The following is a 23836-nucleotide window of genomic DNA, read 5'->3' on the forward strand; positions in this document are numbered from 1 at the left end:
TTACCCACCACGTGGCCCTTCAGCTTGTCCCCCTGTTCAGAGCATTGGTCTTTGTGTCCTAGGCAACCCTCGTGGAGAGCGTTGTGGGAAGACTTGTTTGGAAGAGCGTGATAATCAGTGGCTGGGTGTCAGCTTATCGAGGCAGCCAAAAGAAAATGGATCTATCGTTGTATGTATTAACTGCTGGAGCTGCATGTCTGTTTGTCAGACTGCCTTCACCTTTCTTATGCTTCTGTCAAACGTCATGTTTGTTTTTTATCTGTAGGCTTGTGGACATAGATGGAAAAATATCTTTTACATGAAAAGTGAACACAAACTCCCATACGGCATTTGTTTTGCCGTCTCTTCTGATTTTCGAACTGAACTGAGCAGAAGAATATGCCCATGCTATTTAGGTAAGTGGAATGTTTCGGACCTTTGTAGGGAAGGGTAAGATACATAACTGCATGGTGCAGAGTTTCTGAAGCCCCTGTGTTGCTCTGGGCAGGCTTTCTGCAGCCAAAGGCTTGAAGATTGAGCGCTGGTGATATAAGCCCAACTTACGATGCAAATTTATTAGCAAGATGTCTATCACTTCAAAGAAAAGCTGCTTTCAATGGGCAAAATATTAGTTTAAATAGGGCATCAGAATACTTGCTGCTGGACTGGATCACTAAAGGACGTGTGCTTTTCAAAAATAGGTCAGCAGAGGACGTGATTCCTTCCTTTACTCTGTCATTTGCTTGCTCTGCTCAGGAGAGTGCCTCACAGCAGAGCAGCAGTAATACCTGCAAGTGATTGTTGCCATCTGCTCCTTAGCCTTTGATACAAAGCTGTTGTGGTTCCTCAACACCGTGCATCCCTGTTCCTTATTTGCCTCCTGCCAAGGCCGCTGCTGTGGTGCAAGGCCTTCAGTGGTCCTTCCTTAGAGGACTGCAGGAGCAGAATAAGAGTCAAGACCTGAAGCTATCAAACAAGTCCATCCCTGCCTTCCCTTTCATACCTCCCTCCCATCCAGGAGAACAATTTTGTGACCCTGCCCCTTGCCAATGCAAGAAAGAGCTGACAATCTGGCCTTTCCATGCAGACCAATAGAGTAACACCGTCAAATGTCCTGCTGGTGGCTTCAGAGACTGTTACAAGCATTGGTGAAATCATGCTTTTATCTTCTGTGACTTTTTAAGTGAACAAATCTATGGATGAGATGAAGGGAACCTTCATGGGAGGCAATTAGCAAAGAAAGCAGGAAAACATAGCTGGGAGAGTTGGATGTAAAGACAACTGCTAAGGATGATAGATACCGATATGTCTAAGCCATAATGCAAGCTCTTCAGAGCACTAGTGGAGCATCAGGGCAACTCCTATCAAGATATGTAAGCCTGTTCATCAGATTATGCCTGAATTATACAGAGTGGAAGAAAAGAGTTAGGTTTATCTAGCTGTGCTGCTCAAACTATTTGTGCTATTTCATTCATCGAACCATTTAAAAATAAAAGTATAGCCTTTAAAGTCAAAAGATTTCAAAGGAGGCTGAGATCAAGTGATACGTAGTGCATTGAGTTTGTTACAATACTATACTGAAGCTAAAGGCTATACAGTGGAAAACAGTGTTTTTAGTTTTATTGCAGAACTGAAACCTGACATTGTTTTGTGTTTTAACTTGGCACAACTTCTGTTGAAGACCTGGTAACAAACTCTGAAACTACATGCTTCTCATCCTTTTTACTATTTCTTGCCCATTCCCAGATCATGTGCGAAAGTTTGGAGAAGACCATGGGTCATGCCAGGCTGGAATATCTAGTTTTTACATTGAGGTTTGTATTAAAGATGTTAAACTTCTCTATATATATGTATATACTTACATATATGTATACATACATAAAAGTGTGTATGTAAATGCAAACATTAACACTGTGGGGTTTTTGTGGGATGGAAAAATCAGGCTTCTCCCATTTCTTTTTAGCTGAATCTTGATAAGACTTGCATGATAATTCCTAACTAATACTTTTACTTTTTATTCCCTGGAATACTTTTACATCTTACTAAGTCCAAAATTACTTTTCATATGGAAAAAGAGCATGAAAATAAGAGAGTATGAAGGTTTATTATTCTCTTTAAAGTAATGTGAATGATGTAATATTAATAATACTTACCTTCTTGCTTTATGGAGTAATATTCTGTATTATTCAATCCCATTTCACTTGAAAATTATAATTTCTAAAAGAGAGTAATAAATAGGATATTCTCTTCTCAAAAGAGTTTTTTAAGTTGTTCACAGCTCAAAGTTTTTAATAACCGTATTTTTAGAAAGTCTGAAAAATGTTGTCTCTGATCTAGTGGTAATCACCCAGTACTGAGCCAGACGCATCTCCAGTAGCATTTCACTGAGTTCACAGGAGATCTAAAGAAAAGCATTTGACTTGTTTTGCTTATTTTCATGAATATTTAAATATGAATAACATGGCTTTTTTTTTTCTTTTAGGACTTGATTATAATGGGAGCCCCTGGATCATTTTATTGGACTGGTTCTGTTTTTGTATACAATACAACTGCAAATAGAATCTATGCTTATACAGATTCAAATAATCAAGTGAAATTTGGCAGTTATCTAGGTACTTAAAATATTTAATAATTTACAAAAATATAAGTCAAAGAAGTAGCTAAATAGCTGATCTTGAAGTGAGTGCACAATGTTTATCAGTGCTTTCTTTATTAATCCCAGAAGTGATGGTTCTAAAGATGTGTTCTGATTTTGGTAAATATTATTTAATTATAAGGCTTCCTCTCTCTCTGTTTTTCATGGAAACTTCTCAAACATTGGATTTCTGTTTTTATCACCTCTCCACTGAGTTGCTATCCCTTCTTGATTTAGAAGGTAGAGATATGCTTCTGGGTGGTAATAGTTTGCACTTTACTCTTACGTCTCTTTGGCAGCATTTAGACTTATGCTATGATCTTAAGAGACAGGCTGGTCTTCAATTGTGGTTGGTTGGTTTGTTTGGGTTTTGGTTTCGTTGTTGTTTGTTTTTCATTTTTCTTTTATTTTAATTCCAGCCATATCTTAGTCTGGATATATAGGAAGGCAAACCTTATCTACAAAAGCCTGCAAAGAAAGTCATGAAGCTCCTACTTATGTACCTATATCCAAGTAATTAGCTGGATGTAATGCTAGAATTTGTAGGGGTTTATGCCAGAACCATCAGCAGCTTCAGTTTTCTCACTACACACTAAGAAAAGCTTATGTATCCTTCCTGAACTCCTCAGCAAGAATATTTTTGACTGTGATCGTTGGTTTTTTGCATTTTCCTGTCATAGAATTATAGAATGTCCTGAGTTGGAAGGGACCCACAAGGATCATCAAGTTCAACTCCTGTCCCTGCACAGGACAACCCCAAAATTCACACCATGTGTCTGAGGATGTTGTCCAAGTGCCTCTTGAATATCGTCAGGCTTGGTGCCGTGACTGCCTCCCTGGGGAGCCTGTTCCAGTGCTCCACCTCCCTCTGGACGAAGTACCTTTTTGTAATATCCAACCTAAACCTCCCCTGGCACATCTTCCTGCCATTCTCTCGGGTCCTGTCCTTGGTCCCCAGAGAGAAGAGATCAGCGCCTGCCCCTCTTCCTCCCCTTATGAGGAAGCTGCAGACCACGATGAGGTCTCCCCTCAGTTTCCTCTTCTCCAGGCTGAACAAACCAAGTGACTTCAGGTGCTCCTCATACAGTTTCTTCTCTAAACCTTTCACCAACTTCGTGGCCCTTCTCTGGACACTCCCTAGTACCTTTATATCCTTAATGTGACAATCACTTCCCTTGACCAGCTGCAGTGCAGTGCTTGATGCGCCCCAGGACATGGTTGGCTCTCTTGGCTGCCAGGGCGCACTGTTGGCTCGTGTTCAACTTGCTGTTGACCAGAACCCCCAGGTCCCTCTCTGCAGGGCTGCTCTTCAGCCTCTCATTCCCCAGTCTGTATGTACAGCCAGGGTTGCTGTGCCCCAGGTGCAAATTCTGGCCCTTGCCCTTGTTGAACTTCCTACGGTTGGCAATTGCCCAGCTCTCTAGTTTGACTACATCTCTCTGCAGGGCCCCTCTGCCCTCAAGAGTGCCAACAGCTCCTCCCAATTTTGTGTCATCAGCAAACTTAATTAGTATTCCTTCCAGTCCTGCACCCAAGTCATTTATGAAGAGATTAAAGACTACTGGCCCTAAGATGGATCCCTGTGGAACCCCACTAGTGACTGGCCACCCGCCTGATGTGACCCCATTTAATATAACCCTTTGAGCCTGACCCGTCAGCCAGTTGCTCACCCATTGCATTATGTGTTTATCCTCCTGTATGCTGGACTTTCTGTCCAGGAGGAAAAACATCAACTGGCTTCCCTTGGTTGACTAGGTGGGCAACCTTGTCAATAGAAGGAAATTAAGTATGTTAAGCAGGACTTTCCCCTTGTGAACCAATGCTGGCTGGAACCAATGATTGCGTTGTCTTTCAGGTGTTTTTCAGTAACTCCCAGAATAATCTTCTCCATAATTTTGCCAGGCATAGAAGTGAGACTGACTATTTATAGATCCGGTGCATGTGGGTAAACATTTCCTGTTTCTGATTTCACTCTTCTGGCAATAGGAAGCAGGCATACATTATGAAATAACTGTTATGAAGTACAAAGAGGCTAACACTTCAGAATTCAGTACTGAGCCTTGTAAAGGCTGCAGCTGGGCTCTGCAGGAAAGTAAAGCAAAAAGGTGCTGGGTGGTAAAAGGCGATCAGATACCCAGAGCACTATGGTTAACTAATAACATTTCTAACCTTTCATAGGACAAATGAAAAACTTGAGAGAATGCTTGCTCCGGCTTTCCAGTAACAATCAGCAGAAAAAATACTGCAACTTTCTGGGGAAGAAAGCTCATTCCAGATTTCTTTTCCACAGAATCATAGAATCGTTGAGGTTGGAAAAGACCCTTAAGATCATTGAGTCCAACCACTAACCTATCACTGCCGAGTCCACCACTAAACCATATCCTCAAGCACCACGTCTACCCTTCTTTTAAATACCTCCAGGGATGGAGACTCAACCACCTCCCTGGGCAGCCTGTTCCAATGTTTGACAACCCTTTCAGTTCTTTTTTCATTTTTCATTTTTCATTTCAGTTTTTCCTAATATCCAACCTAAACTTCCCCTGGCACAGCTTGAGGTGATTTCCTCTTGTCCTATCGCTTGTTACTAGGGAGAAGAGTAGAAGAGTGAGAATTTTTGTAATGAATGAGTCAAGTCATTGATAGCCAAAAGCCAGATACAGGCAAATGGGTAAAAGCTTGCATAAGGATTGTGCTGGGGAGGGTGCAGGGAAAGCCTTCCTGCATGTGTATGGTCTCTCCTAGTTCCCTTGGCCATCTAGCACCTGATATCAGCCGGCGTTTTCTTCACAGACACTTTTCCAGTGACCTGGTGCAACTGTTACAGCCAGCACGCTGGCTTGGCAGAGCCATGTGTCCTCTAAACTTGCCCTTTCTACAGGGAAGTGAAGAAAGGGACCATTGTCTCACCTGTGTGTCTCTACAGTAGCAGCTGTGATAAACCTTAAATTTTACATTGTTCCATGCTACTTAAATCTGCACTTCATTCCCTCATAGTAATACATAGTGTGGTTGAAAGAATGTAAACATACCTTCCTTCCCCTCCCTCAGCTTCTGTTCTGTCCCATCTTTTGCATTGTTTAAGGCCAAAATCTATTTAGGGTTAATTCTGTTACTGAAGTTGGTAATTTTGTTTTGTTTGGGTTTTTTTTGGTAGGTTTTTTATTTGTTTGTTTGTTTTTTATTTTGTTTTGAAGGCTGAGTTCACCTCTCCCTTAAATAATGAACAACAATATCCTTTACCAAGTGGTAGAAGTATACTGTGACCAGAGTGTAATTCAAGCACGTGACTAGACATAGTTACACTGTCCTCCTTCTGGCAGGGACTGAGAAGTTGGGTGCTTTATTTACATTTTTCATTAAACTGTCAAAGAGTAATAATTAACTGATTAGAGTTTGTGTGAAGAGTGTGCAAAAGTATCGTAACATTTTCCGTAAGTTGGAAGAAACAAAGCTGTTTAAGGACCACACAATTAAAAGAAAGGAGGAAGTTAGAAGGAGAAGCTGGTAATACGTAATGCTTGGTAGTATTTCCTTGACTACCTCAGAGTATCTTGGAGATCAATAACTGACTTCTTTAAAAGGAATTAGAGTCAGTCTTTCAAATCAGCAGGGCCTGATGAAACAGTAACTGTAAGCACTTAAACTGCCTTAAAGAAATTGCAAAGTAATAGATAGTTTCTTTTAGGAATCTGAGAACTGCAAATGACATTTCAGAAAACTGAAAAACTGTTGTAATGGTAAAGAGAATTCTGGGGTTGGAAACAAAATTTAATTTTACTGTGTCTTTAAATTTAAAGACCGAAGTATGTGATTTCCCATCCCCACTCCCACCCCTGCCCAGCCAAACATTTTAATACCACAGTAAAAATGAGGACATTCTGATTACTATACTTTCTTTTATTGTGTTTGGCTTTATGGCTTTTTGTTGGGTTAAAAAAAATTCATTAGAATTACCAATGTTTATACTTCAGCAAAACAAAAATAATGAGAAAATAAAGGTCAGGGGAGGTAAAATAAAGTTTATCTACTTAAGCGTAATAGTCTGTTGAATAACTAAAAACTAGGTGTTGACCTTTAAATGATAAATTGCCTTGTGCACCTATTTTAGCTTGAAATATGAAAAGCAAAAGCTGGCTCAATAGAACTTGAATTCTAGACAGTTGTCTTCACAGGTGAAAGATTTAAGGCTCATTCTCATCTGATCCAAGATGATTTTCCCTGTATGCTGTGAAAATCAACAGTCATTCAGTAAATGCAAGAATAGCAGAATATGTTAACTGTCTTCCCTGTTTCAATTTAGCCATAATGTATTTTGGAAAGAGTAAGGATGACCTGTACAGCTACAGTTAAGGTGTTAGCCTTCAGATTGCAATTCTGAGACTGGACGCCTGGACCAAAATGTGGTCGTGTTTCTTAAGAGCTGTGTCCGCGTACAGAAATACTCTGTTACATACATTCATTTCAAAAGCTGATGCAATGTTTTCTTATTACATAATCAAGCTTTTGCTCCAATTTGTTCCTGACATTTTCGAATGTGTATATCCACAATGCTCTAGGTGTGTGTATGTATACGGGCACACGCATATAAGTGCACTACATTTCATTTTTCTGCAGTCCAGTTACAACAATAGTCAAAGACTAGCAATTGAATCCAGTGTTTCCATGTTGCGCTGTATGGACGTTTGATAGGTTTTATTTGTATTACAATATGGATGCACTGAACAATTGTAGAATATGCAATAACAGAAGGTGTTTGCAATTTACTTTATTGGCTTTTAAATTATGGCAGATAATTGAGATCCTGGGAAGGAATTAGTGTCTGTGACACTTGTTTCTGCTTGCTGGAACCTACTGTTTGCATTGACCTTTTGCTTATATTTCAAAAATTTTCTGTTTTCATTGCTAACTTGCATGAGGTCTGAATGTCAGACTCACAAGAATTTGTGGTGATGACAGCTTTTTTACATCATGCTCCCTTTTTTTTTTTCTTTATATAGCACTTCCAGTATTGAATAGTGCATTTCTAATTTACAGGATACTCTGTTGGAGCTGGACATTTTCTGACATCAGCCAGTACAGAAGTAATCGGAGGGGCTCCCCAACAGGAACAGACTGGTAAAGTAAGAGATTGTCTATACTATTGGTTTGAAGAATATACTCCCACATACCCACCCATGATTTTACAATTTAGATTAACATATTAAAGACAAGTATCAGATATATATGATTTCTCATGGGGAGAAAAGTCAAAGAAGGGATGAGGGAAAATAGTCTAGATAACATCACTGTGACCTAGGGTGTTAAAGAAAGGTACAGGTAAGAATAGCTGTGCCTTGTAATATTGTTTGTTGCTTTGCTGATTCTCTAGCACATGCTGTAGAGAAAGCACAGGAACGTTGTTGTGGTTTAGCCCCAGTCGCTTTGAGGTGCACCTGTTCCAGCATGGCCTTCTCCATGGGACACAATGCCTTCAGAGACATACCTGCTCCAGCGTGGCCTTACCCATAGCCACAGTCCCTTCAGAAGTGAACCTGCTCCAACATGGCCTTGCCCATGGCTGCAGTCCCTCCAGGGGCATACCTGCTCTGTCAAGGCCTTATCCATAGCCACACACTTTGAGGTGCTCCATCATGAACGCATGCACAGCCACTGATGCTTCAAGGTGTACCTGCTGCAGCACAGGTTTATCTACAGCCACAGACACTTTGTGGTGTACCTTCTCAAGGCTGTCCAGTACAGCAGCACAGAAGCAACGGCGATGCCCTGGCCATCTGCCAGCCCAGGCACATGGCCGTTGCTGTTATGAAAATGTTCCCAGGCACAGCAGAGTAAGGTGATAAGTAGTACGGCAGTACAGCAAAAAACAAAAGCAAAAAGCAGCCACTAAAAAGCACTAGACTTTAACATACAGTAAGGCAAGCGGAGAATCCTGCCGATTAATAGCTAAACAGCAATAACAGCTGTAAATTCAGTCTAGCACATTCCAATCAAATTTGTCGTTATCTCAAGCCTGTTGAGCTCCATGTCGGGTGCCAAAAAGGACTGTCATGATTTAGCCCCAGTCAGCAACCAAGCACCACGCAGCCGCTCGCTCACTCCCCCCACTCCAGTGGGGTGGGGGAGAGAATAAGAAGGGCCAAAGTAAGAAAACTCATGGGCTGAGATAAGAACAGTTTAATAATTAAAATAAAACAGCAATATTATTATTAATAATATAATAAAAAGGAAAATAATGAGAGAGACAGGCGAAACCTTGGGAGGGGGGAAAAAAATGAACAAGTGATGCAACTGCTCACCACGTGCTGACCGACGATGCCGGTCCCTGAGCCATGATCGCTGCCTCCCCCGGCCAGCTCCCCCCCAGTTAATATACTGGGCATGACGTCATATGGTATGGAATATCCTTTGGGTCAGTTTGGATCAGCTGTCTTGGCTGTGTCCCCTCCCCTCCCGTCTTCTTGTGCACCTGGCAGAGCATGAGAGGCTGGAAAAGTCCTTGACTAGTGTAAGCACTGCTCAGCAACAACTAAAACATCAGGGTGTTATCAACATAGTTTGTGTACTAAATCTAAAGCACAGCACTGTACCAGCTACAGTGAAGAAAATTAACTCTATCCCAGCTAAAACCATGACAAAAGTGTTTCAGATTACTGTTTGCTGAACTCCACTTATATTTTCTTTTTGTTTTAGGCATACATTTTTAGCATTGAGAAGCAACTAAATATTCTATTTGAACTAAGGGGTAAAAAGGTAAGTCTTTCATACTACTTTTCTGCACTTTAGAACTTCTAGGATGTCTTGGTCAAAATCCAAAAATAATGTGATTTCTTGTTTGCGCACAGCTTGGTTCTTACTTTGGAGCTGCAGTTTGTGCTGTGGACCTGAATTCAGATGGCCTCTCGGACTTGCTAGTTGGTGCTCCAATGCAAAGTACCATCAGAGAAGAAGGAAGAGTTTATGTCTATATCAATTCAGGTTCTGTAAGTATTTTCTCTTAAAAACACATGGTAACACAGTCATTCTAGTATAGCAAGCTATGGAGTAGAGAATTCCTCTCTGTTTTCATACAGTATTTCAGGATATAGGAAAAACAACTCTAGAACGGCGATGACAATCCCAGCAGGACTGTGTAGCAGACCTGCAAGGCTAGCTGTATAAACTGTAACGCATTGTTACTTACGCTAGTGTTAGAACTGAGGACAGACTGTTTTTGTTTCATAGTAACTTCAGGTGGTGACAGCCTGCCACTACAACCTCTTTGCAAGCTCTCCTCCTTTACCGTGCTTACCACTGAACAGGCATGTGACAGCATCTTACTTTTAGCACTTCAGAAACAAGGAGTGAAAAATCTGCATGCAGGTAGTGGTACCAGTCAGGAAAGAGACTAGTAGTCCTCAGTTTGGCAAATAAAGTAACTGGACAGATGATGCATTAGAATTATCTTCCTTTCACTCTTTTTAAGGATCAGAAGTGATAGTCACTATTTTTTGTGTGTGTTTTGAATTTGTCTGGCTTTGTAAATTTTATCTGTGTATCTTATTTCCCTTCCTTCCTCTTCACACTGATAGATATTTATTCTCTTATGCGTGCAATTAGCATTTTCTTAACATGTTTTCCTCACAGAGAACTAAGTCACTCCAGGATAGCTACAAGTAACTAAGGAACACGCAATAGCTTTGAAGCAGCTACTGCTTCAACTGCAGTTTTTGCAGAGCAGTAAGCCCCTGTATTCTGTTATAAACTTGCTGCTGTTTACAGGTGTTTGCTATGGGAACACACTGCTGTTCTCTTTCTTAAACAACTTCCTTATTCTTTATTGTTCTTATACTAAATACTGTTAAATATCTTTGATAATGCTCGCTTCTGCACCAAGGAATTCAGTAGGATTATATATTGGCATCCAAGGCAGTTTAAACATTTTAAGTAATATTCCAGGTCACCGGGAAGATGCTTTGTTGATGTGCCATTGACTCTGTTTTCCTTCAGGAAGCAAAGATGGTAGAACTGAACATAGAGCTCAGTGGGAGTGACTCATATGCTGCCAGGTTTGGAGAGTCCATAGCCAACCTAGGAGACATTGATGATGATGGTTTTGAAGGTAAGTATATAAAAACAAAACAAAACAAAACACCCCAAAAAAACCAAAACCTTGTTTCATTCTCTCTGAGCAGTGCACTCTCACAATAAACAGGAGCATCACGGAAGTCTGAGAAGACTTTCAGTTGGTGACTTGACCTTTCTTTTCTAGGCCACTGATTTGAAATGTAGCTGTTTCACAGTCATTGATGTGTAATACCAAGAGAATAGGTTCTGCCATTTTCATAAAGAGCATGAGCATAAGTTGATAACATAGTCTGTAACTTTGGGTGCTGGACCTCAAGTGGAATCCCTAATCCTGTTTTAGACATCTGAGACAATGGTTGGGGAACAATTTGGCAATTTTGTAACATCATAAATAACATTTTGTAACATCGTAAATAAAAATTACACATTGATTCAAGATCTGCCTCTGTGTCAGCAGTAGGAAGTACTAGACACGTGGGGATGTTGAAAACAACCTGCACTTAAGCCCTCAGATGCCTCATGAATTGCCTAGCGTGGGCTCCCAGTGGGGCTATGACATAGCCCTGGGACACAGGGAAGGACTTTGATATTCCATGGCCATGCCCCCATAGTGAATTAAAAATGTTAATGGGGCTCTGAGGGAGCTTTTTCTTCCTGTTGTATATACAAGAGGATGTATTTCAGGCACATAAAGTGAAATGCCTAAACAGAAACTGAGAATATCCTCCCTTCCCCACTGCCCAGGCAGAAAGACCTTCTCTAAATATGATGAGGTATGGGCTCAAATTTCCCTTTATATTGTTCAGGTGGAACCTGCTCAGAGGGGAGAGAGATTCAGTCTCCAGACTTGTGCCTAACTTCTGTAATAAGCATAAAAGTAATAGACATTGAAAAGGGAATGCAATGTGAAAGTTATAGATAAAAGGTATTTTAGTTAAAGAAAATGGATGAAAGGATGTAAGATGTGTTAAAACATCTAGAATGACTCTCATGACCTTCTATTTCCCTTCTGCTTCCACTCAGGCTGCCTGAAATGTATTTGCTACAGAAAGCGCCCTGGTCTACTGCTCTCAGCTTCTTTCCTTCCAAAACTGTTCACTAGTTGTTTAGGTAGCCTGCAAAAACACAGCCGACTGGGAGGCCTCCAGCTAGACTGAAGACAAGCAGAGGGGACCTGGCCCAGTGGCTTCATTCGATGAATGAAGTTTCATCACAGTTTCAAACAAATGGGAATGGCCAGTATTCCTGTCTGAAAAACTGGCATGCGCCCCCTCCAGCAGAAGGTTAGGCATAATAGGCTGTGTAGGGACAGGATAAAAATACGGCAGGTGTTTTCTACTATTCAAAAATTCCTAATCAGTTTCAGATTTTCCATCATCAAAAATTGGACTGTATGCAGGGAGCTAATATCCTTTGTGCAAAAACTGTCAGCTTTTTCTGGGCTGTATCTTTCTGAAGGAAGCCCGCTTCTTTCTTCACGCTTCTGAATTACCCTTTTTGTTTGTAGTTACCATCCAGGGTTCTCCTTTCACTCTTCCTTTTGTCTTGTGTTCTTGGTTCTGTTCTGTAACCTGCAAAGCTTGGAACAATTATTCTCCTCTTAAAGGAGTATTTTTTTCCCCCTCCTTTAGTACCTGTTCCATTTCTCCTGTTTTGCATTACCTTCACAATTTTATACATAAGTTTCAGGTTTTGCCCCAAAGCATTTGCAAACTGCAAAGGAAAATGTAGGGCTGAGGAACAGAGAAGTAAAATCAAAATAATAGCAGCATAGCAAAGTAGATGTATGACATGGAATATAATGTAAAACGGGCATCCTAAAACTGCAGGGGGAAGCAGAGCAAACAAATGGATTAGCTTTTGAAGAGAGCAAAAACATTGAAACACAAAAGTGAAGGCAATATTGAGAGTGGCAGTAGGAAAAGAAATTTTGTAAGAAAAACAGCTGGAAGCAAAATATAAAGAGAAATTGGGTGTTAGAAACCATTTGTCTGTAGTTAGTAATAAAAGGCACAGCAGAGCCAACTTCTTCAATGATCTAAACCATCAGTATCAGCGCTGTGAAGACAATGGCATGCATGTTGGTGTAGAATCTGACCTCCGCAAGAAACATATGTGTAGTTTTAATTAGCACAACTTGGCTGTCCTATTTTCGTCTCACCAGTAGAGAGACACGATGTATTTTGTGTGTTTTAGTCACCAAAGTATGGATTCAATCAATATGGATTCAGTTAGAGAATTGTTCAGTAAAATCAAATCGTCAGAGCTTTGCTTTTCTTGTGAGTTTGGTTTGGTGCAGCATACAGTATTTTCAATTTGTAGATAGTTCAGTTTAGCTTATTTATGAATGAAAGTTCACAATTATTATTTAGTGAATTTCAAGATGGTGTAATTCATCTCCCCCTCCCTGCCTCCGTTTTTTGGTTAATAAGCTCTGGCTATTTGAGCCATGGGGCTTTTTGGTAAGGGCTGTTGAGAGTTGGTGGGTGTGTACGTTGGTTGGTTCATGTGTCAGCACACCCCTCTGGCATTAAACCATCTAGACGTAAAACATATCCCTTCGTACAAACCAGCTACCTTTATTTCCTTGTTAGATGCCCGTTCAAGCCTGTTATCAGCTGTTAAGGACATTTCACAGAAAAATAAATGGTTCATTTTGGGCAGCATACTAAGCGCGTTTCTTGTGTTTCAGTGATTTAATCCATGTGGGAATAGAAAAGTGCAGAAAAATCATCATAATCCCATGAATACAAGGCTGCTTTTTTTTTTTTTAATAGACTTTGTCTTGAACAAAATGGCTCTATTTGGCCCAGAACCATAGTACTTAAGGCAAAGTCAAATTACTGAGCTGGTCTGTATTGTTTCTGTTTGCTATATATCTATCTTCAACACTTCTTTTGAATTCAGTCACATAAATTTGGTCTGGCATTGCATGCATCATGATTTGGATTTCTTCAAGTCTTCCTTGTTCATGTTTCCTAGTCAACTGAATATTGGTTAATGTTTTTTCCACAGATGTAGCAATTGGGGCTCCACAAGAAGATAACCTAAAAGGGGTTATTTATATATACAATGGCAGGGAAGATGGAATAACACCATCATTTTCACAGGTATGCTTTTTCAATGAAAAATAATCAATTCAGAAATTAACCTTGTCTAAATTTGAGAGGGTTTTCCCTTCATTTAATACTTGAACTTCAGGCATTTTTTAGACTCTATGATTTCCAGTCATAATGTAAACTGTATATGAAAAAGAAATTGTTTTGGAGGCCTCAGACAGGATTTATGGGATATAACATTTTCAGTCATTGAGGAATATTACTTTCAGAGGTATACTTTCACAGGTAAGCAGGTAACTGCCTTCAGCAGCAGGATGATTTTGCTAATATTTTTAATCAGATATTGTAACTCAAAGATTAGCTTTCCAAGAATAATTTTCTCCTCTGTTTTTTTCCTCCTCAGAGAATACAAGGACATCAAATCACTAATTCTTTAAGCATGTTTGGACAATCCATAGCAAGTGGCATCGATGCAGATAATAATGGTTATCAAGGTGAATTAAACCATTTTGTTTATTTTTAATTTTTAAGAGTAGAGATTCATAGGGAAACACTTTATCATGCTACTTGTTACTTTTAATGGAAGCAAAATCTGTTACTAAGGCAATATGTCACATCCTGTATTTTGGGAAGCAAAAAAAAAAAGAGGTAAAGCTGAGGCTAAGCAGTCAGTTTTCACGGTCATCTAACTATTATTTAAGGGCTGAGGATGACGTAATAAGAAGATCATAGTGCACAAGAGGAAGAAAACCATAATTTTTATTTTTACGGCAGCCATCTCATCTGCTTATGTCACAGTGAGCTAGTTTGGGCACTGGAAGAATGTTTGTTGTCCAGACTAGTGTGCTAACCTAAAAATCTTACTACTCTTCACGTAGTCTGGATTTTGCCAGGAGTCACGGAGCTCCATGACTCTGTCTGTGTGAACAATATGCTAACCCGAGTCAGGGCTTACAGCACTGGATTAAGACTGTTGCGGAGTTCTTGTGGGTGTGACACAGAAGCGCCAATTCGGTGTAAAACAGCGTAGCTGGTTCCAAGTCTATACTCATTGTTTTATATGTGTTGTCAAAATATTTTTATATTATTCAGATAAGTGTTATATCAGGTCAGGGGTTGCCTGTCCTGCCCTTGTGAGTGTAAAATCATAAAGTTATAATGAACTGCATGTTTTATGCTCTGGCTACGTCAACAGAAAAGTTATCTAGGTTAATTTGTAATGCCGGGCAGCGAGGTAGTGTACAAGAAGTCTACGTTCAGGTCACCTGTTGTTTGCTGATTTGGGATTCACGTCCTCTGACCCCCCATATCATTTAGACTCGTCTGACGCTTCACTTTTGCTGCCTCATTTGAGAGGTGTATAGATATTGTGTATATTTCTTTCCGTATTGCATGAATAGTCTTTCAGTTAGTTTGGAACAAATTAAATAATTTTTTTCTATGTATCTCTATGCATAATTTCATACATGTAATATAGTTATATATAACTGAGTTGTTTATGTACGTTGTGTGTGTGTAGCAGTATTGAATATTTGGATTAAAAAGAAGGAGTAACTCCTATTTAGCTGAATTGTCCTTCAGTATCAGCCACTTAAACGTGGAACAGAAATCAAATCACCACACTACCAATATCTGCAAGTCCAGCAAATTAGCACGCAGCGTTAATGGACAGCGGACAAGTCTTTGAGGAATCATCTTCTAGGCAGGGAATAACACCTTTGAATATGAGCATGTGCCTTGTAATAAATAAAGGGCAAATGGTGTTTTAATGCTGATCAGAGGTAAATGCGCTATAAAATGCTTGTACCTGAGAAGTAATTCCTGTTGACAAATTAGGCTTATTGATCTTTTTTTTTTTTTGTACAGATGTAGCTGTTGGTGCATTTCTCTCCAATTCTGCTGTGGTGCTGAGGTGAGATTGCTACATTTCAGTGCTTTTAAAGACCATAAAATTTAACTGTATTTTTAAATGCAATTTAAGAAAACTCAGTAGTATGTTTTAACCTCGTGATATTCTTCTTGCTGTCTGGAACTTCAGTCATTGGGCTCTAGAATGCTCTCCAACTGAAACATCTAAGTAAACACCTTGAAGAAAAAGAAGATTTTGTTCTGAAACTTCTTGAGGCAACAAATAATGTACATACAACTATTTGGATTCTAAAAATGCAGATAGCTCAAAAAATTATAATTATGCAATATAAAAATAGAATATCAGAGATTGTTAGATTCTGCAAGCTATATCTGAAGTGTTTTGCAAACAGTAACTCTTTTCTATTCTTAGAACAAAACCAGTGATAATTGTTGAAGCTTCTTTAAAACATCCTAATTCAATAAATCGAACTAATTTAAACTGCATGGAAAATGAGCAGCCTGCTGTCTGTATGGATTTGAAGATATGCTTTACCTATACAGGACGAGAGGTGCCTGGTTATACTGGTAAGCTACTCAGCAAAAACTCCAGTGTATGTGTTCTTTTTAAATGCACCTATTTACAGAATAATGTTGTTCGTATTTAGTGGACGATTACTTTGAGTTCACTATAAAATGAAAAATTAAAAACACGGATACCTTTTTTAGCTCATAATTACCCAATAACATCGAGCCGTTACACTTTCATTCAATTTAGAGTAACAGCACATCCCTACTAGGACTACCAGAGTTACATGGCCTAGAAGAGACAGTGATGTTAAAAAGGTGAGATATTGTGGAGATGAAGGTAGAGCTCCAAGTTGTCTATTGCATCAACGACATTGTCTAAAGTTTTGATGGCAACTGGTTTAGACAAACAAATTTAGCTAGCTAGCTGGGTTGTGACACTAAAGACTTCAGCTGGGGCTGCGCACAACCATTTAGTAATATTTTCACATGGGTTTTGCAGTGGTACTAAAAGAGTACCATCGTAGACAGGCTAATTCCGGTACCTGAATTAACTTACCTACCAGTGGTGTGATTAGATTCGCACTCATACTTCTGAACTACATCGTAATGATGCCATTTCAAATGGTCCCTTTCGTAGCGTCATAATAACTAGATCCGTCATTTAGATAGGTTTTTGAATGAGATAGTATGTTGTTAGCGTTCACAAAGAAATAGCATTCACTTATTCTGTGAACACTTTCTTTTACATAGCTGCCCAGGGACCGTATTCTGTTTTGCACGGGGCCCAACAGGGGAGGGCCTGTCAAGTTTGTCTGAACTTCCCACATGCAAATGTCTGGGCTGTTGCTTTGCAATTAGGTAGGGAATTAATGGTGGGTGAATATCTTCTCTTAATGTAGAATCAAATAGATTATTCAGCCTGATATTCAGATGTCCTCCAAAAGCAGTCCTCCCAGACATGGACCAGACCATATGGGACTGCTGGAGGATGCAGTCTTCCACTTAGCAATAAGGAAAAGACATTCCCTTCATAAAGCAGCTCGAGCACCTGATCGAACCATTATGGAACATTATGTGAAAGAGAGGGAGTCCCATAAAAATTACTGAAAAATATATCTTGTATTATATTTGATAGAATGCATATTTTGCTTTTGGCAAAAACCTGTAGTGCTTGAAGCAATATCTGTTGGAGGGAATATTCATGGTGAACTTACTTAAAATAATTTACTGGATAAATTTGACTGTATTGCCTGTGTGCTTTTAACCGACCTGCCACATGCTATTTGTAAACTGCAAACAGCCCTGGAAATACATGGTATATAAAATAAAATTGCTTAAATCATCTGTATGAGAATATACAATATCCTGTAGGAACTCATTACAGAGAACATAGCCAAGGATGAACAGTAAAGCTTCAAGTTCAGATCTCTCAAAATTCATATTTGTTGTGAAAGATGAGCAGTCAGACTGGATTACCGTTGCTGGATTTGGGCATAAGACTTTTTGACTTAAATTGAAAAGACTAGAGGAAATTCTAGATATCCTAACTCAAATTTTGGCAGAGATTAAGAAGTAATAATCAGTAATGCTCTGAAACTTATTTGCAATTTGTTATCATAGCAATTCACGCTAAATTAAATAGAAAAAAATGTGAAGTTAAACAATATTTGTCGGTGTCTGTTGGCTTATCTGTTTGTTGGAAATTAATGTCAGCCCTGTAAGTAACTGAAGCAGGTTTTCTTTAAATAGATTCGGATAAAAAACTATAATTTGGCAAAACTATCCCTGATGTGAAAGCATGTATCGGGGATCAGTCATGATGCAATCAACTTTCAGAGGACTAGAAGCTTTAGTTAGGTATGGATTTATGTCAGTGAATTTTTAAGCGGAGCCTTTCAGAATGGATATTATGAAACATACTGAAGGCAGTGAGGCAGAAGATGTAATTTCTATCATAAATGCATGAAAATTACAACACAAACTTTTTATAACTCTTATTTTGCAGTACTGCTGTATAATCTGAGTGTTGACACGAACAGAAAAGTGGACACACAAGCAAGATTTTATTTTTCCTCCAATGGAACATCTGATACAATCTCAGGAAATGTAAAGATTTACAGCAAGAATATGGCCTGCAAAGATCATCCAGCATTTATGAAGGTAATGTAATTTTCAATATGTATTGCCCTGTAAATCCTTTGTTCTCCTTTGAAAAGAACACCTGCTGCTAAAGAACCTATTTTGTTTACAATTGCGTCACACCATTTTGGAAGTATTTGTGTTTGTAACTTCCACAGTTAATGTATTTTAATTCTGGTGCTTCTCAGATTTCTGTGGGGAAGTCAGTGGGTCTTCCATCTCGTATGTCAGTGAGAACTGATATTTTTTTCACCCTTTTTTATGAATGACAGATCATAGACTGAGGCCGGTTTGAAGTAACAAAGAAGACAGGGTATAACATACATTTTCTGCTGAACATTTCTGATGGAACTTTCCTATGTACTCCTTAATGCAAAATCTTCAGACTTGTAAATACACAGAGAAAATTTTTATTCTATTTTGTCATTTCTAACTATTTCAAAGAACACTTGTATGGTCTTGTTCCCCTTTTTAATGTGAGTAGATGAGGTAGTACCACCCAATAAGAAAAGAACCCATTCCTGATCCATTGAAAGTGAAATGAAGATGATGGCTAGAAGAGGGTCTGTAGTTTGAGGTTTATAGTGTGGTCTCTTCCATGAATTTGTTGCAAGGAGCCAAAGGCTAGCAGGGCATGAAGAAGAACAGTTGCTTGGAATTGTTTGACTTTTCCCTGCAAGGGATGCAGCACTCACCAAGGGAATTACTTGGAGAATCAAGAGGTGGAAACGGGGTAGGAAAAGGACTTACAGCAGTTTCACGGATTAATCTAGAGCTGAACAATATGAAGAACATGCACTGTGCTGATGAAATGATCTCTCTCTAGTCTGCTCACAAAACTGAAGGCTGCACAGATACGTTTTTCTCCTGGACATATCAACCTGAATCCTGGACCAGATTAGTAGTGAATGTGGTTACAGTTCTCTGTCTGTGAAGATGTAGAGACAACTTTGTTGTAGAATGAATCTGCTGGTACAAGTGCTTCAGAGGAGAAGCTGCAGAGGTAGAAGTGCTGCCAGGGCAACTGGGCGTTCAGCATGAGGCTGCTGGAGGCCTGCAAGGTGTCAGCTAGTGAGGGAGGCCTGTACCAACACCAGCAATAGAGATGGTACCAGGCAGGAGGAAGTTGTCTGTTGGATCCTCCAGAAGTGGAGTTTGATCCAACGGCAAACATCCTTGGAAATGGAGGGTGGTACTGACTCGGAGATAAGTTAGGAAGAATCTAGTCAGTAAGATCCTAACTACAATAGCAGTCTCAAAGTCACTGTTGCCCTGGAGGAAATGAACTGTTGTATTCATGCTTGATGTATCCCTCTGAAGGGTGAATGAGGGACCTGTCTTGAAAGTAAAAACTGCAGTCAGGACAAGGATATAATATTTTTAAGGCTATTCGCTGGACAAGAAAGAATAAAAGTGATTCAGTCTGTCAAACAACCGAGATGCTTGCCTATTCCAACAAAATTTTTTGAGAATAAATGGGAAGAACTTGAAGTCCTAAACCACAATCAAACGATAAAAACTAGGGGACACAGAGAAACCATGTTTTATTAAACTCAGAAAAAAACAGACTTATCTCCTGTAAGACCTCATCTAAGGGGAAAAAGAATTCTTTAAAGAAATACTAAGGACAGGGAATACTTAGATGTAAAGAGAAACAAGGGTAATAAAATAATGGACTAGTTTGCCTAGCCTTTTCTTTAAAATCCTTAGGGTATCAATTCTGTGACCTTTTGAAACAAACATCTATTAGGATGGCTGGTGCAGTTGAACCTGCACAGCGGCTGGGAAATAGACTTAATTTTCTACAGCTACAAAAAAACCTGCAGGGAAAAAGTCTTCCATGTATTTTTCTTCTTCCTTCCCTTTACTTATTTTATGTTTATGACACCATTAGAAGCCAATTCTTCACGATAAAGCTTCGGGGTAGAAAGGAAAGCTTATGTTATCTACTGGAAAATTGCCCAGATGCATCTCAACTGGTAGTTGCACCTAAGTGAATGTTACTTACAGGAGCAGTGGCAAATTGCCACTTACTTATAAGAGTTTTGTAAGCTAAGAGAGATTTGACTGACAGCCGACCTTGTACAGATTGCTGTACCAGCATCAGCAGGTATTTGTGTAGGAGGAAGGATATGATTTGGCTCATCACTTCCTATAGTCTATCATTAGTATTTTTTCCTCCATATAATTCAATTTTCTTTTTACTTCTTAATTAATAGCATTATAAGCGTCTCCTTCCACCCACTGAGGTTTCTGTACTTGTATGAAGCTCCTAAAGTTAAGTAAGTGTGAATGTCTGTCAAGTACAGTCCTTGCAAGAGACGATGTACGTTTTATGTATTTTGAGTAAAGACTAATTAATAGCTAATTAGTATAATGGCAGTAATATAAAGCAGATGCAGAGAAGACCTTGTGGAAAATTATTATGAATTAGATAATATGTGATTTGGCCAAAGCAGGCTTGCAGATAAGAATTAAAGTGGTGGCCATGTGGAGGGACAATCAGTGTCTGTCTATCTCCTACACTTAGGGAATAATTTAATCAGGTTTGCTATTGTTAGTACTCGGTGCTTCAAGCTGTTCAGTTTTCACAAGTAGGTAGTTTGGGCTCTGATCTGCAACATTCCTACACAGTCAAGGCTTCATGTACAAAATGGTCATTTACTGAGGAGTTGAATCTTTTCAATACAGAATAGGAAATAAAGAGGTAGAAAAACAAAATGCAGCCATGACCTGATTTAGTGCTACTGTGGGATTTGAAATCCTTTTGATTTCATACAGAAGTATCCATGGGTTTTGTCTGGCATTATCCCACTAGTTAACTTTGTCCATTTTAGCCAACTTTTGCCTGTTTTTCTGTTTGGGCAGTCCAGCATTTCATAGGTGTGTAAGGCGGTATTATTGACAGAAATGGGTCCACTATTCAATAAGGCTTCTTTTAACAAAAGAATCTTCCATTCTGAGATGCCTGATGCTGTCGTTGAATGTATAATGCTCTTCTGTGTTTCTGATTACCTCTTTCAGCAGCTAAGATGTCTGGAAAAGTATATGAGCCATATGGCACATGAAATTATTTTACATTTAAAAAATAAGTGTTCCTCTTTAAGTTAGTTCTAGGGAGCCATATAATCTTTAAAACATAAGCATACATGTCTTGTCTTATATGATTAACTCATTAGGTTTCCAATTTTCATAGAAAGATGTAAGGGATATCTTGACTCCTGTACATGTTGAAGCAAGTTATCGTCTGGGGCATCATATTCTACAGAAAAGAAATGCTCAAGAATTTTCACCACTTCAACCTGTTCTTCAACGGAGGAAAGAAAAAGATATTATAAAAAGCAAGGTTAGTGCATGAGTTCTCTTTTCTCAAATGCAGTAAATAGATATTCACATTTCAATCTTTAGTTAAAAAAAGCTTTTCATGTCCACAGCATGTGAAGGAATGCATTTTCCAGACCAGCACCTAGTGCCTTGTCCTTAATTAATAAACTAGCATGCTAAAAAATGCCTAATTTTTTGCTTAAAGGAAAAATCTTTGCAGAACTGGTACACAATTTGTATTATGATTAAAAAAAAAAGAGGTATATGCAGAGAACTTGCAAGAACATATAATGTTATATACCTGAGAACACTCAGGTATGCAATTCATTCTCTGAAACATTAATTCTTTTTCAGCTACACAGGATGAGTCACTTTCCAGTATAAAATTGTTCTTTAAAATTAATTCTGTGTTAAATACACAATGTCGCATTAGTATTAATCTTGAAGTGTTTCAATGATGTTACTGAAATGTTAGCTCTGTGAAGGTATTGCAGGTTTTCAAATACAAAGTCTGTGGGGGAAGAAAAGTGTATTCTGTATCCTTAAATGAGGATGAAATTAACTTTTTTCCCCAAAAAAACTTACTAAGAGTTAATAGACTTTGACTTAAGCACAAGTCAGGATGCTCTGAATTTTTAACTACCAAATGGTCATAAACATATTATGACTTTTCACAAACAGTAAGCTTCATGTAATTCAGATATAGTTGACTATCAGAACACTGAGATATATAAAATCTCCTTTTAAATGGCTTTTCCTTTTCATCTTAATTCAAAATTTTGTTCTGGAAACCACAGAGTTAGAGAGAAGGAGGGAGTTGCTGACTATAGTGACATAAATGTGCTCTATAGCCTAGCGATAACCAAGGCACGGACTCATGCAACTCATGGCGTCTCTAGTCTCATCAGACTTTACTAACAGTGTGATAAGTAAAGTTTGTGCAATGAAACTCCCTTGTAAAAGTTGATGTGCTATGTCATAGGAGAGACTGCAGAGACCTCGGTTCTGGATCCTGTAAAACACACTGTCCTTTTTACATACTACTTTTAAAAAATCAGCTGAACATACACCCACTGGTTTAGCTGTGAGAGACTGAGCCTGGAAAGCCTCTCTGTTGTTATTCTGGGTGCGCAGAATGTCTCTGGGAAATGGCAAATCAGAGCCTATTGAATTGTTTCTGGGCGAAAGAGCTATTAGCCAATTCCAGATAGCTGGTGACAAGGTGATAGGTTTCTTTCTTTGGAAATACTTTTACTTACTGTAAAATGCACACTACGCTAAAGTGGGCTTTTTCTTTTTTAATTATTTGTCTTTTATAGTTTGTTTTTGCAAGATTTTGCTCCCAAGAAAATTGTTCTGCTGACTTGAGAGTTTCTGGAAAAGTTGCTTTTCCAAAGTAAGTATAATATGGCTTTCTTTTTTTTTTTTTTTTTCTGAAAGAGGTTCAATAAGATTTTATCTAAATTATTCCTTAATCATTTGTACATGAAGATGATTAATTTGCAAAAGTAGATGATGGACTCCGTGAGAAAATATAAGTAAAACTGTGTTTAGCTGAAGAATATTTTCAAATCATAAATCTTCCAGAAAATGTAATAGAAATGTATATAATTGAAGAACTGTTCTTGTGTAATTAGAAGACTTTACAGTTTATAAAATATATCTTCTTCACAAAAAGGTATACTTGTATTCTACACTTCATATATAACTGGGCTAAGATACAGCGCACAATGCATACTCAATATGTAGACCTCATAACTACTGTTAAATTGACAAGCTATCAATTATTTCTGCTGCTTTTATGAAGATCCTGTACTTGCACTGTACAAAGATACTTCAGTTCTGTACTAACACATTGTTATATTTATTATTTCAATTGTGAAATAATTAAGTAGCTCTTTCTCCTCATTTACTTACAAATATTACGTCTTCAGCTTTATACTGCTGATTGAGACACCAGATGGTTGAGTATTTTCTGAGGTTTAGAATTCTTTTCCCTACATGAATTAGCTTGCATTTTCCAAAATTAATTTTGGTTTGTGATTTTTCATTTGCATTTTTTTGATATACCCTTTAGTATGTTTCAGTTTTTCCCATTCCTTCCAATTATGTATCATGGTTAAATCCTGTTACTATGCAAGATAATTAATGCACTTTCAAAATATTTAAATATTTTTAAATAATAGATGAAATATATATGAATATATATGAAATAAATATGTGAAATATTATTATTGTCTTGCGGAATCTGTATTAC

At 38.5% G+C, this 23836-nt stretch overlaps 1 protein-coding gene across 1 annotated transcript in view; it reads left to right on the plus strand.

Moving 5' to 3' along the window:
* The window catches only part of ITGA4 (integrin subunit alpha 4), a 39830-nt gene that overhangs the window by 6890 nt on the left and 9104 nt on the right, over positions 1 to 23836 (plus strand). The window contains exons 3-17 of the mRNA XM_075093645.1: positions 63 to 169; positions 266 to 395; positions 1726 to 1793; positions 2462 to 2591; positions 7649 to 7734; positions 9305 to 9364; positions 9457 to 9594; positions 10601 to 10712; positions 13694 to 13788; positions 14141 to 14231; positions 15604 to 15649; positions 16019 to 16173; positions 18122 to 18276; positions 21452 to 21601; positions 22899 to 22975. Coding sequence (XP_074949746.1) covers positions 63 to 169; positions 266 to 395; positions 1726 to 1793; positions 2462 to 2591; positions 7649 to 7734; positions 9305 to 9364; positions 9457 to 9594; positions 10601 to 10712; positions 13694 to 13788; positions 14141 to 14231; positions 15604 to 15649; positions 16019 to 16173; positions 18122 to 18276; positions 21452 to 21601; positions 22899 to 22975 — 1600 coding nt within the window. The remainder of the gene's footprint in view (positions 1 to 62; positions 170 to 265; positions 396 to 1725; positions 1794 to 2461; positions 2592 to 7648; positions 7735 to 9304; positions 9365 to 9456; positions 9595 to 10600; positions 10713 to 13693; positions 13789 to 14140; positions 14232 to 15603; positions 15650 to 16018; positions 16174 to 18121; positions 18277 to 21451; positions 21602 to 22898; positions 22976 to 23836) is intronic.

This window comes from Phalacrocorax aristotelis, chromosome 5 (assembly GCF_949628215.1).
Source record: "Phalacrocorax aristotelis chromosome 5, bGulAri2.1, whole genome shotgun sequence".
Taxonomy (NCBI): domain Eukaryota; kingdom Metazoa; phylum Chordata; class Aves; order Suliformes; family Phalacrocoracidae; genus Phalacrocorax; species Phalacrocorax aristotelis.